Here is a 14,326-nt window from a genome sequence, read left to right on the forward strand (position 1 = left end):
CATAAGGAAAGGAGGCAGCCAGGATGGCCAGTTACTTGCTCCCCAGCCCACACCAAACCTGCCCAAGGTGAACTGCCATCATACCACCTTCCCAGAGGTACGTGCTGCTTCCCATGCAACCACCTCTGGCTGGTGACCCCCCAGGGGCAAGGTGGTCTAGGTAGAAAGAAGAGGTTAAACCTGCCCAAGAGCTTGTATGCTAAGGAAGGACTGTCCTGGGCACACCCCTGGCAATCCTCAGTCTTTCTCATGGCACATTTGGTCACGGAACAGGGTGGAAAATCCACTTAAGCCTTTAGGAAAATATTGCTTATCTAAACCCACCCAGGGAGAGAGTAGGCAGAGCCCACTCCTCCCCCAGTGTCCATCTATTCTTTTCTGACTTCAGGACACAAGTCACAGGAATCACAGCCGGGAGCATGTCCAGACCCCATAGGCCACTTGCCTGTTCCCCCTCACGGGAAGAAGGAGGTATGGCCAGGGTCTCCCAGCACAGCCAGTGGGCACTATGCTCTGGATACATGGGTCTCCCAGGCCACACGTGACAGAAAGGGTTCAGTCTGAAAGTGGGTCACAGGGCAGGTCTGAGGAGACTCGCTGCTCCCTTCTCCCCATGCATTATTGAGCAGCTCCCTTTCACCCAACCACAAGTGTAAAGTGACCAGAAGAGAGCCCTGGGCAGCTCAGGAACCTGGGCCCAGTGCTGCCTGATTACCATGGACTCGGCAGCCACTTCCTCTGAGCTTAGGCTAAATCGTATTCAATACATTTCTCTTTTTTTGGTCAAATCAAGAGCTTGGGCTAAATCGTATTCAATAAATTTCTTTTTTTTTTTGGCTGAGGATCCTCTCTACCCCTTTTTTATTCCAATGTTTATTTTTTTAGTTTTAGGTGGACACAATATCTTTGTTTCTATGTGGTGCTGAGGATGGAACCCAGTGCCTCACATGTGCTAAGTGAGCACTCTACCACTGAGCCCCAGCCCCAGCCCCCCTCTACCCTTTTTGCTGACATAAAATTATATACCAAAGTCTCTTTTGTCTCCCCAAACAGAAGCTGAAGTGGAGAGTAGAGGCCCTGGCTGAAGCGGGGTGTGGGACCTACTGTTCCCACTCCCTTGTCCTCTAACCGTCGCCTGTCTTGGGGCTCTTAAGCTCCTCCTGAGGTTCCCAAACTCTGCAGACAGAACCTGAAGCCCTGGATTCTCCTTTTGGGCATCTCGGACTCGGACCTCAAGTTCTGCAGGTGGACCTACCAGTGCCAGCATTTCTCATGGGAACTGCTGTTTCTCTTGACCACAGGGCCCCCTCCCACCCGCCCTTATTGTCCCTCAGGATGTGGGGGTGTGGAGGTAGGGAAGATTAGGGGCTTTTTAAGGAAACTTCCGGGTCAGAGTTCTGGATCCAGAAACCATCTCTTATCTCCACTTCTTTCCCCACTTTGGGAAAACTGTGGGCTTCTGAAGTGTTGATGTCGGTGTCCCTCAGTGGCCTCTCAGTGGCATAACCCTTATCTCATCTAGTCCATCAGGCTAGTGTTTTCTGGGTCACTCTGGGGTGTGCCCTGAAGCCAGTGCAGCTCAGCTCTTGCCTCTGAGGGTGTAAGCAGGCTGTGCCAGTCCCTGTCCCAGCCCACAGGGTGCAGGCTCCCCCAGTGCCACATGGCTCACACCTCTCGGGACCAAGGTGAAGGCCAGTGTGGGACTGCTTAGGTTCTGGAGGTGCTGCAGGCTTGAGGGAGGCCAGCAGAGCCCACCCTAGGGGGACCCCATACTGGCATCCACAGGTAGCCTCAGCCCTAACTCAGCACGTTCCTGGCCACTCTTCTACTAAGTATTTTTCTCAATGCTTTTGGAAAAGAATCAAAAGTGGGACCACCCTAGGAATCAGTTTTTGGGGATTCCCGGGAGGAGGAAGCAGCCTGTCTGCAGGGAAGTGACCTGCTTACCAAGTGCCTTGTCTGCCTTTGGTTTTACCTCCATGGGCCTGGCTGAAACCCACCCAGGCTGCAGAGGACTTGCACTGGAGGGCACCTGAGACCAGCCGAGCTGGCCTCAAACCTGGGTCCTCTGCCTCTGGGTCAGGGAGTCCCCACCCCACAGCTGAGAGTACCCATCTTAGGGTTTGGAGAGAGGCTGGGTATTCCCAGGGTCTGAGAGAATCAGTTTGCAAGGTACTCTCTGCATCGGATTCTCAGCTTGTCACACATCCCTCAGAGGTGGGCCTGCGGGGGTGGGCACCAAGCCGGCCTGCCAAGGAGGCATTCCCAAGTGGGGAGAGGGAAGGAGACTGAGCCTCCATCTGCTTCCTATTGAATGTTTCCAGTCTCCAGCAATCACTGGCAGAGCCCAGGCTCCCCAAATCAGGAACACCTGGGTAACAGAGGCAGCTGGGCCAGGGGTTCACATTAGGCATTTAGAACAGCATTTGGAGAGTGGGGCGGTCACTCTCTCAGCATCCTCATCCTGGCTTTCTTTGGCAGAGGATAAGCTTTCTTTTGCTCACTTTCCAAGTATCCCCCAAAACTTCTAGACCAGCCTGAAAGAGGGCCAGCAGGTGGGGCACTAGGCTGGGGGGAAAAAAATTGAATCTGCATCATCTGGGGTGGGTGGCCTCATAAAGGACAATAGGTCCAGTCCCCAGGAGGAGTGGTGTCTGATGCAAGGAGTAGAATCAGGCCTGGTACTCAGTCTCTCTGTCCCCATGTACCCTCCAGGACTGGCAAGGTGGTGGTAATGGGGTCAAAGGGAAGCATCCCACCTGGGCTGGCTCTGAGAATAGCAGGCACCAGAGAGGGAGAAGCACAAATTAGAGGGAGATACAGCTCCTGCCATGCATGTCTGGCCCAGTGCGGGGAGGGAGGGACTCCATCTTCCAGGGGAGAGGCCCTGTATTCCAGGGCCGGGAGCTGCCTGGGGTTGTAAGGTATGCCAGGATAGGGGTTTGGGGGGACTACAATGGTGGAACGAAAGGGAAAGGTCCACCAGCCAAGATCTTTTCAAGGCAGCCTTCACTCCTGTCAAATCAGGTGTCCCTCAGGAACATGGGCCCAGCAGTGGTCAGCGTGACCCCGAAACAAAGGTCTAAAGGACAAATGGGACAAGGTGCCAGGAACCCACATTAATGGGCCTGTTATTTGTCCAGGGAGGGACTCCTGGTCATTTAGGTCAACATTCCAGAGGCCAGGCTATCAGGGCAATAGAGCTGGCCATCGTGACCCTCAGACAGAGTGAATCCAGGACAATAGACCCCTCGGGGGCCAGAAGGAGGGAGATGGGGTGGGGGAGCTCTCGACTTCTGCCCCGGCAGGCTCCTGACCCATGTTCTCCCAGAGCTCCCTCCAGCTCTGCAGAGTAATTAAAACCAGAAGCAGCTCTCTGCGGGCTGACAAAGGACCCTTGTTCCAGGGCTCCTCGCTCACACTGCACTCTGGGCCTGACCCCGCCAAGCCTAGGCGAGACATGTCTAGGACAAGCCCAGAGCTGCTCTGCCCTAGGCACCGCAGGCAGTGAGGACCCCCAGGCTTGACTTCCCCAGTCACTCTGAGGTGGTCCCATCAAAGCTGGGTCTGACTCCATCGGTATAAGAAAAAGGATGGCCTCTCAGTCAGAGGTCCCAACACAGGGCCCACAGACTGCTGACAGACTTAGGAAGGGGGCCGTTGGACAAGCTGGACCCACACTGTCTGAAGGAAGGTGGGGGGACAGGGGACCTGAACCTGCTAGCTTAGGGCAAAGGGACTTCGCCATTAAACGAGTACAGACTCTGTGCCAGGCCCCATGGCAAGGGCTTCAGGACTCTCACATTAGAGGAAACTGAGGCTCAGAGAGGTAAAGCCACTCAACCTGTTCCCCCAACTAATGAATGGAGTAAGCAAAACTTGAAGCCCCTGATCTGTTTGCCCTCAAGGCCCTTCAGTGCTGGCTGAATAATAAAAATTCTCTCAGGGTTCCTTTACTAGATGGTGGAATCCTGTCCATTCTTTGGATTCACAGCACTGTGCCTATCATTTAGAGGGCGTTCAATAAACCATAAGTGACATGAATAAACCAGTGAAAGGCCTGGAGATGCATGTCATAGCTCTATCCATCTGGTTCAGGTACATTATATTCTTTGAGCCTCAGTATAATGTGGTGGTAGCTGGGTGCAGTGACACAGGCCTATAATCCCAGTGGCTCGGGAGGCTGAGGCAGGAGGATCATGAATTCAAAGCAGCCTCAGCAAATTAGTAAAGCCCTAAACAACTCAGCAAGACCCTGTCTCTCCATCAAAATATAAAAAAGGGCTGGGAATGTGGCTCAGTTGTTAAGTGCCCCTGGGTTCAATCCTTGGTACCAAAAAAAAAAAAAAAAAAAGAATAATGTGGTGGTGAAGAATGGGAATAATTATCCCATTTAATAGATAAGGAAACTGAGGCTTCAAGAGCTCAAGAGACACTGACCTTCAGTTTGGATTGCTCTTCCCACAGCATCAGGGTCACTGCACTTCCACACACAATATATCTAAATCACTGGCCACTGGACAAGAGGCCCTGGGAAAGAGTCAAGGAGCCAGGGATGCCTTCCTGGGGGAGAGAAGGCCAGAGGATGCTGACATTACAAGGTTCCTAGTGATCAGTTGTGCCTTGGGGCCATGGGGCCCTGCTGTTTTATTATGGCCAGGGGGTGATGAACAGTGTATGGGGGAGGGGGACCTGGGTCTGGAGAGGAGGCTAGGAAATCTTCATCCCAGAGATAAGCTTTTTTTTTTTTTTCTTACCTAAAACCATGAAGGTCTAAGATGTTATTATTTAATAATAACGTTATGAAGAATTAAGGAGTTATTATTTAACGGGCACAGAATCCAGCAAGATAAAGAGGTCTGGAGAGGACTACTGATGAAGATCATCCCACAATGTGAACGGACTTAATGCCATTGGGCTGTACACCTGAAAACTATGAAAATGGTAAATTCTGTGTTGTGTATATTTTACCACAATTTAAAAAAAAAAAAAAGAATAAAAAGTTAGAGGGTCTAGATATGGTCAGATTTGCCAACGGGGCTCCATAGACATCCCCAGTCCTGGAGGCCAGGGGTGTAGCCTTCATGACCTCCTCCCAAGTATGGTTTATAATAGCTCCGATTTCTCACAAGCTTCCAAATGGCCTGGTTAAGAATGTCAAAGAAATCCTCCCTGGCCTGCCTATTAACCTTAAGACACAGGCTCCAAGCTCCCGGAGGGAAGGGAACAGAGCGGAAGGCAGCCCATCGGCTGGAACTTGGCAATCGGGGGTGAGGGTAAGTTACCACCCAGGACAGGACAGCGGCACGTCCTTCTTGGCCTGGAATGCTATCCTTTCCCACTCCAGGGTCTTGAGCACGCCTATGCCCAAGAAGGGCTGCCAGGACAGGCTCGCTATGGGAAAGCGTAGCTCCATACAGGGGAGCCAGGACGTGGGGCAGACCTCAGGCTCCTGGTGGAGGCAGGGAATAGGAGGGTGGGGGTGAGGGGGCAAAGGCACAAAAGTGCTCCTCTGGCTTAGGCAGCTCCTGGGTCTCACAGACTCCTTTCCAGTCTGAGGTCAGGGGTAGGAACTGAGCTGTGGGGCCCCTGAGGGAAAGCTCTCCTCTCTGGCCTAGCCAGCTAAGAAGGGTTGGACCCTGGGAATATGCTAATCAGTCAGCAGGCTGGTCCCAGTTGGGGACAGCACATCTGGAGCCTGGGGCAGCCTGGTTGGAAATAGACTAGGATAAACATTCGGGAGTCCCCTGGGAGCAGGAAGCCAAAGCAGGCAGCGGGGGCTGGGGGGAGTCCTGGATGAGTTGTAACCCTGCCAGACCGGGCTGGGGGTGGGGCAGCAAGGAGAGGGTGAACAGTGGGGCCACCTGGACTGAGAATCCACAGGTAATGACCCCCTTGGGTCTGGAAAGAAAAGCAGCTCTCCTGAGCCTGAAGAAGAGAAAGGGACTAAGCTGGTGGGACCTCTCACTAAATCTGCAGTGACAAAGGACAGACCCCTGAGAGTCACAGGCTGACACCCAAATCCTTCTCTATTCCATCTAGGATCATTTCCAAGCACGACCAGCTTTGGGTGGGAGTCGGGGTGCGTTCCCTGAGTTTGGAACCCTCGCTCAACCACTAATGAGATGGGACTGGCCATGTCACTCACCCTTTCTTGTCTTGCTTTCCTTCTCTCTAAAAGACAGGACTAGATTCCTGCCGGGTCTCAAACCCTTCAGATCTTCTGTATTCATTCCTTCACCTCCCCTCCTTCTTGCAAAGCTCACAACCTCCCTGCTTAGAGCCAGCTGGGCTCTTCAGTTTCCTAGGCTGCTCCCTGCACATTCCCGACCTTTCCACCCCTTCTACCACTCCAGAGCCTGCCCACCTTGCTAGAAGAACACAGTCTAAAGACTGGCAGTTACTGTGCAGGCCGTTTTATAAAATGCTTGATAGTACCCTAGAAATAAGAGGGTTTATGATTATATTCCACAAAAACAGGGAAAAAATACACACTGTGATTAAAACTATATAAAAATGTATATATCCAAGGAAGGGAAAAGTTACAAATAAAATGGGTGTTCCAGAGGAGCAGGAGTGGGATGGTTTGTGACTACGTTTCGAGTTGCTTTACTATGATTGCGATTTTCTTTATGATATAAACACTGCCTTTGGAATCAAAAGATCTGGTTTTCTGAAATCCCTTTTGTCCCACCTCTGCCTCAAAGCCTCCCTACCTCCAGCCCTCGATGACCTTTCCCTCTTTGAATTCCTGGGGCCTGAGTTCTCATCTATTACTTAATGGGAGCAGTGGGACGCCGGGAGCACCTTGTGAGGGACTCTGGAGGTGGTGGCTCCCCAGGTTCAAGTCCTGGCCCTCCTACCCCAGCCACGCAACTGACCTTGGACAGGTTGCTTCAACCTTCCATGCTGCCTCGCATTTCTCATCTTTATCATTATACTGACATTCCCGACCCACAGGTACTATGAAGATGCCCTGAGATCAGAGAGCGAGCACTGAGCACAGGGCAGGGCTCTTTGTAAGTGCAGATGGGATCATTGCTGTTGGCATCACTGGCCCTCCAGTTGACGTATACAGAGTGGGTTCCTCAAGGCCAGGACCTGCACTCTGAGGCCCACTGCAGGTGCACGATAAATCCTCCTCCCCTTGCTCTTTCCTATGCATTCTAACTTCAGGTGCACCAGGCAGAAATGTTCCCAGTCCCGATGGGACAATAATCCAGGCAAAGGCAGACTGAGCTCTCCTTATGCCATAAAAAAGGATCCTGGGGCAGAACACTCTGGATGTTCTGCCACTAGCCATGTCAGGGCCCTTTAAGTACGCTGGAAAATTTCCTTCCTCCTCCTTTTCTCTTTCTATATATTTATTTATTTTTGAGGCAGGGTCTCACTATATTGCCTAGGCTAGTCTCAAACTGGTGGGCTCAAGAGATCCTCCTGCCTCACGTTCCCCAGTAGATGGGATTACAGGTGTGTGCCAGTGCACCCAGCATTAGGTTTCTTGATGAAGACCCGAGGCAAGAGGACATGGCACAGAGGAGAGAGCATGGCCTTCCCTGTATACATAAGCAGAGATGCCTTGGCTAAGATTCTTAACTTTGGTGTCTTGGTGTCCTTATCTGTGAAATGGGGAAGACAGAAAGGTCGGTTTCTTTGCGGAGCTATTGCAAAGACCACATGAGACAACATTTGGAAACAGGCTTTCAAGAGCACAAATGCCAAACACACATGTTGGTGATTAGAACTGCCATTTATCTGTCACTAAACACTGCCCACCCCTGCCTCCCACTCTGGATTCCACGACCCATTGCCACATCAAGCAAAGCCAGAGAGGGCCACTCATCATAGGAGCAAATGCCTGGAGCTCAGACAGTGGAATCCCTCTGGCTGGGCTGAGTGGGAGGGGGCCTAGAAAGAAGGGCAGCCATAGAAGTGGGCCTCTTCTCCCTGCCTTTCCTGCAGTATCCCCGAGAACCCGGCTGTACCACGAGGCTGCCTCCAGCTCCATCCTCAATACCTGCCGAAGGGGAGCAGGCCTGTGCTCCAGGGACGGTGCCAGTTCCTTTCTTGGACACCAGGCAGGAAGAGAGGTGGGATGAGCTGTGGGAACAGGTTGTTCTGTGGCTCTGTGGGGCCTGGCCTTGTGGGGACAGCTCGGTGCAGACTATCCATCCAGCCCAACATCCTTGTTGGCTCTGAGGGCAGTCACAGGGCTGGACTTTATGGGCTATGGCACATCTCAGGGAGGTACCTCCTTCCCTGAATCACAGGGGGCTGGTGAGATGGCTCTGTGGCTGCGGCCAAAGGGCTGTGTTGGGAGTTAGGGGGAGCAAAGCACAAAGGGATTTCAAAGTCCACTGGCTCTGAACTGTCCGCTCATGGGCTCAGGTCAGCTGGCAGCAGGAAGGTTTATGTTTCTTTTAATATCAACTCCCAGGCATTTAACATTCCTCGAAGCTTAAACACAGAAACATTTTCCTTAGCAGACTGTGCTTTCTGCTCTGCCAAACATAACCTGGCTGCTTCCCCTCCCCCACTGCCTCCATCTGCTCCTGTCTCCAAGATGCAATGATTTATGGTGTGCTTCTCCTGGGCCTGTGAGCTGAGCGGGAGGGAGGGACATGGCAGGCTGAAGTCCAGATGGGAGATTACCACCTCCGTGCCCTGGACTCTGAGCTCTAGAGAGGTCGTGGGTCACGGTACCCACTGAGCTGACAGCCCTGGACACCCTTTCTACTCTTCCATTCCATAGCACTGATGGAGGCTGCTCATGTCTCTTGGATGGATGTCCCCTGGAGGCTGGACAGCCCATCCTAGAACTCCTTCCCTGCCTGTCCCTCTGGCCCAGCCCAGGGATATGGAGATGGGGCTCCCACTGCTTATCCCTGCAGAGTAGTTTCTGGGGACTAGATTTAGAGAGCTTTCTCGCTTTATCCCTAATTCCCGAATAATGAAAGACTGGCTTCTGGTTGCCTAGCAGCGCTGTCTCCCTGGCGACGGTGCTGAGGAGCAGGGTGTAGGTCCCATAACATCAGGAAGGGACGTGCTCAGGATCATGGGTGGCCTAAGGCAGATGGCTAGGCCTCTACTAAATAGTGCCATCCGCCTGAGACAGGAGTGGGGGAGTGGGAGACCCACACAGGTCCTAGTGCCACCAAGAATACCCAGTTGAGGATCAGATACCAAATTTCAGCTTCGACATGCATCAGAGAACAAACACTTTCTGCAAAAAAGCCTCACCCTATCATACAGCCTATACCCCATCCCATGGGGGCAATTGTTAAGAGACCAAGAGCACCCAATGCTCAGGCCTCCCTATGTACCAGTTATCATTTCCCTTGATTTCATAGTCACAGTATCGATTCCCACTTGTATCATAAGCATGAGGTCACACAAGGTGCCAGACAGGAGTGTGGAAAGCTCCACACTGAGTGTTATCTGTTCCCCAAGCTTAGTTCTCCTGACAGATAAGTAGATAGCAGCCATCTTCAAAGCTGAAAAAAATGTTCTAGACATGCAAGGTGCAAGCAAGGACTTTTTCCTTATATACATTTTCAGGGCATCAAGAAACAGAGCAGAGCCAGGTGTGGTGGTGCATACCTATAATCCCAGCAACTCAGGAGGCTAAGATACAAGGACTGCCAGTTGGAGACCAGCCTTAGCCACTTAGTGAGGCCCTAAGCAACTCAGCGAGACTCTGTCCTAAAATAAAAAGGGCTGGGGATCTGGCTCTGTGATTAAGTGCCCCTGGGTTCAATCTCCAGGACCAAAAAAGAGAAACAGTCTGATTGAGGATCTGCCTCTACTGAAACCCAAAGTATCTTTCCTAAGTTGGTAACTCCCAAAACTCAGTTGAAAGACAGTCCAGCAACTCTAGCAACAAGTCAGAGACCAGCCCCAGGAACCAGTAGGATCCAAGCCCTTCTGGTAGAATAACAAGCGCTCGGGGAATGTGCCTCATTCCTATCCGGCATCTATGGCAGAATTGCTCATCACAGAGCATTCTCCCGCCCCCCCCCCCCATGCTCATGACGCAACCTCAGAATCCTTCTCAATATCGTGTTTTGGAAAAAGCCACCAACAGACTGAAACTGGAGTGTGAAAACTGTCATCCCTCAGTTCCATCTGCAGAAGTATGAATGAGTCTGCCGTAGTCCCACAGGTACCTGGATGCTCAGTAAGAAGCCGTCTCTAGGAAGCATGAACCACCACCTTGGGGAATTTTTTTCAAACCAGCTTTGAACTAAAGTCACAAAAAGCCAAGCACCTTAATCAAGAAGACAAGACCAGAAGACGCCTTCTCAATGGGCACCACAATGCCTGGCAGCTCCCCAGGCCTTGCCCCGGGGCCCTGGACTCTCACCTGGATCTGCCCTTTGCCCATGATCTTGTCCACGATCTCATTGTTGTCCTTGTTGACCTTGGTCTTGTCATAGCACTTCTCATAGCACAAGATCCTCAGGGATTGAGAACCCTCCAGCTCGATTTCAAACTCCTGGGGAAAGACGGGACAGAGGGTCTTCAACCTCGGAAGCGGGGGCGGGGGGGCACAGGGCTCCTTGGCAGGTGCGGGCCTCAGCTTTGCAAGGCTGAGGGTGAGCGGGGCCCAGGAGGAGCATATCACAAGACATGGAGGAGCGTCTCATATTCTGGAGCTCCCAGAGACCTCCACATCCCCGATGAAGTGGAGTTTGGGGGCCAGATCTGAAACCCTAGTGTCTGTCACCTAATGGGAAGCCAGATGAACAGGGGATGGGAGGGATGGGTTAGGGAGACAGAGCTGGTCCAACCAACAGGCAATGGCCACCCCCCCCCCCAACAGATAGGTCATGAACACAGTGATTAGGATGGGCATGCTCGGTGACACAGAGGAATCCCTATAGGGACACCAGCTCCTCCACTCACCTCATCCCACTTGGGCTCTGTTGTGTCCCGGAACACCCTGGTTTTGGCTTTACTGACAAAATAGCCAAAGGAATCCACCTCCAGGGTACAGTACAGGTCTGCAAGGAGAAGGGCAGACAAGACACACCAAGTGAGGCCCAGGAGGCCCAGGAACAGGGCTGGGGCAAGGGTAGTGGTGGTAAGGCCCTTGAGGGGACAATGCACCTGTCCCTTCCAGAGGCCCCTTCAGAAATGCTCTAAAACAGAGAGCTTGGGCTTAGGTGTCAGAAGGCTTAGAAATATTGCTGCACCACCTAATAATACCGGGGCCACCCTGGAAAGTCCCTTGAGCCCTTTGAGCCTCAGCTTCCCTGTGTGTGAAGTGGGGATGAGTCAGTGACCACAGAGGGATGCCAGAGAATCAGGGCAGATAATGGGCCATAAAAGGCTTTGAACACGCCACGGCCCTGTCCACACGCTGGCCATGTTCTCCTTTCCTCCAGGTACACAGTAGGTGCTCTGTAAATTAAGAGTGTCACTCAGCCTTTCTGAGCTCCTAGTTTCCAAGGATCAAGGAGACCTGGTTCCTGCCTTCAAAGATATCAGTGGGGGAGGCCGAATTAGAAGTGACAAAACAGCATGACAGGTGCTGTAAACACAGTTTGCCCTGAACTGATGGGGACACTGAGGGGGAGGTCAGTTCTCCCCAGGAACTCAGGAAGGCTTCCCAGCAACGCCTGAGTGGCTGTTTGTGGGCTGATGACAGAAGCTCTGAAAGGGGTCTGCAGGGACAGGGACAAGGACAGATGTCACCTGCCAGAGGAAAGGGGCAGGCTGAGGAGAGGAGCCAGGAGCCCTGGGTTTCCGATTCTGTGTAATATTAAGTCCTTTTAGACCTGTTTCCTCACCTGGTAAATGGGTAAGAACTATAAGCTGTCTGACTCACAGATTCCTGGGTAAAAAGTAGATAAATTGGACAAGTATAGTTTGTGAAATATTAAAACAGGTTTAGTATTACTAAATCTACAGTTCTGTTCATCTCCAGACTTAGGGGATGGGAATAGAAAAGGGATGGGTGCTGGCACATGCATACATGGTCATCTTTGAGTCCACTCTCAGGTCAGTGTTAACAAGTGTGACTCCCATTTATGGAGAAGGAAGCTGAGGGTCAGAGAGGTTAAGAAACTTGCCCAAGGCCACATGGCTTGGAATTGGCAGAGATGGGGTTGAAGTCCAGGTGTTTGCAGCTCCAGGGTTCAGATACCTGGAATGAGGACTTGGGGAGAAGAGATCTCCCTGCCAAGAGGAGCTGGTTCCTGGGGTTTGGGGGAATGCCCCACATCTCCAGGCATACTAGCTGGACTCCAGCCTGCACAGAGCATGGCAGAGCAGAGCAGAGCAGAGCAAGTGGGCAGTCCCACACCATGGGTCTTTTTTTAAAAGATGAACAGTGGCCACCCAACTTCTTCCTAGGGCAGGTAGTCAGGAGCACTTACTAGCTGATTGTTTAAACCCCTTGGCAGAGTGAACGATGACATGGAGGAAGCCATAGAGTCCTGGAGACTCATCGTCTGCAAGAGAGAAAAGCCCCCAGGGTAGGGGGTGTTGAGAAGCTCACCCCCAACTCTGTCCCAGACTGGTGGAAAAGCTGCTGACCCAGGGAGATGCAGCCAGGTGGTCTGACAGCACCACCTGGTGGTTGGCTAAAGAGTTTGCAAATCCCATTGCTTCCTCCAACCCGAGCTGCACCAGGTCTCAGTGCCAGGCTGTTTCCCCCTGGGCTCAGCCCAAACCCACACCCGTGGGCCAGATATATAATACTATTCCCCAGGGCTACTTTCCCTTCCTCCAAATCCTGCTTACTCCATGGCCGCCCTCCTAGTTTAACCTTTCAAAGGAAAAACTAATTTGATCAGTCACTCTGGTAATGGAAGAGGGAAGGCTCAGTTCTGACCCCTGCTTGGGACACAGGGGTCCCTAGTTGATCCAAATAGACCAAGAGAAGCTGGCCCTCAAAACCACTTTCAGAGAGTGAACGCTTTCCCAGAACCATGGGCAGCCAGAACCCACCTGCTTTGGGCCAGTTTCCAACCTTGAGAGCACTTGTCTCTGCTCAAAAACCTCCCCCCAGGTCCCCCCCCCCACCCCCGACCCCGTTTGCATGACATCTGAACTCCCTTGATTAGCATTTAAGGCCTTCCAAGATCCAGACCCTGGAAACTTCTGGGCTTATTTCTCATATACTACCCTCTCCGTCCATCATCGTCCCCCCACCCCTCGGGCTTCAGCCTTTGGCTTCCACTACGGGACGGTCTCAGAAACGCCACGCCATCCCAGTGCCCCAGGGTGCCAGATCCTTCTCTCACAACTGAGAGGGCTGAGGAGGACCTGGGGGCTCCATAGAGAGTAACCCCCATTTAAGATCTCTAGGTACCTAGCAATAGAATCGCCCCAGCAGAGTTAACCGGAGATCAGACATCGGTAGCCATGGTCCTTACAGAAGGACACAGCAATGCCCTGGGGACTTGCACCTGCTATTTGGACCACCTCAGGTTCCAGATCTTACCATCTTTATTGCTGGTGACAGGAATGTTGTGTACAGTCCTAAGCTTGAAACAGGATCCCGTGAGTACCTGGAGCTCCACTGAGCTCAGGACGAAGGCCTGGAGATCTGCAAGAGGAAGCAAGGGAGGAAGGGGCATCAGCACAGGTTCACTAGGACCTGCTGCTCTTCCTTGGGGGCTGCCACGGGAAAACAAACAGCTTAGTTCTAGGGGTGGAGTTGGTCCTGGGGAGGTAAAGACTTGGAGACATTCACATGGGCCCAGTTCGGAGTGCTGTCAGAGGCCCTAGGAGAATCTAAGGGAAGAGGCTCAGGTATGTGTGTATAAGAGTAAGGGCAAGCGCAAGTGAGAATGGCAGAACCCTGAGCTCTGGGTCCAGGTCTATCACCAACTCATCGTATGCCTTAAGTGAATCGCTTGAATTCTTTGGGCTTCCGTTGATCAGAAACATGAATTAAGTGCCAAATCTCCTGGCATCTTACAGGATGGCTCTGAGGACTGAAGAAGAGCTACATGACATGAAAATGTTTGGAAATGCGAACACAGAGCAGGACAGGACTTTACCCTTCTTCTGTAGTTTCTGGATTGCTTCTCTCCACTCTGACCTCTCGTAGTCCGAGGATAGTAAGAACAAGTAGCTCTGAAGAGAGATGAGAATTCAGTGGGGTGACCATAGTCAGGCCAAGCATATTCCCAGATTCTGGGGCTCCCAGTCAAGCTCTTTGCCCACACACCCCTGAGCTTAGAGGAGGCAGCTGGGAGGTGGGGGGGGTGGGGGGTGCTCCTTTCTGGGAAGCCAGGTGACGGGAATGACAGTGCTATTGGTGGCCAGCAGAGGGCACTGGTTCCACACCAGTAGGAGAGAGTGTTCGGGGCTG

At 52.3% G+C, this 14,326-nt stretch overlaps 1 protein-coding gene across 3 annotated transcripts in view; it reads right to left on the minus strand.

Annotated features, from left to right (window-relative positions):
* The window catches only part of Abr (ABR activator of RhoGEF and GTPase), a 191,907-nt gene that overhangs the window by 29,614 nt on the left and 147,967 nt on the right, over positions 1-14,326 (minus strand). For all 3 annotated transcript variants that reach the window (XM_077800377.1, XM_026388843.2, XM_026388844.2), the window contains 5 exons: positions 14,013-14,088; positions 13,451-13,555; positions 12,381-12,455; positions 10,906-11,003; positions 10,364-10,495 (listed from right to left, as the gene is read on the minus strand). In XM_077800377.1, coding sequence (XP_077656503.1) covers positions 10,364-10,495; positions 10,906-11,003; positions 12,381-12,455; positions 13,451-13,555; positions 14,013-14,088 — 486 coding nt within the window. The remainder of the gene's footprint in view (positions 1-10,363; positions 10,496-10,905; positions 11,004-12,380; positions 12,456-13,450; positions 13,556-14,012; positions 14,089-14,326) is intronic.

Source organism: Urocitellus parryii, chromosome 7, assembly GCF_045843805.1.
Source record: "Urocitellus parryii isolate mUroPar1 chromosome 7, mUroPar1.hap1, whole genome shotgun sequence".
Classification (NCBI taxonomy): domain Eukaryota; kingdom Metazoa; phylum Chordata; class Mammalia; order Rodentia; family Sciuridae; genus Urocitellus; species Urocitellus parryii.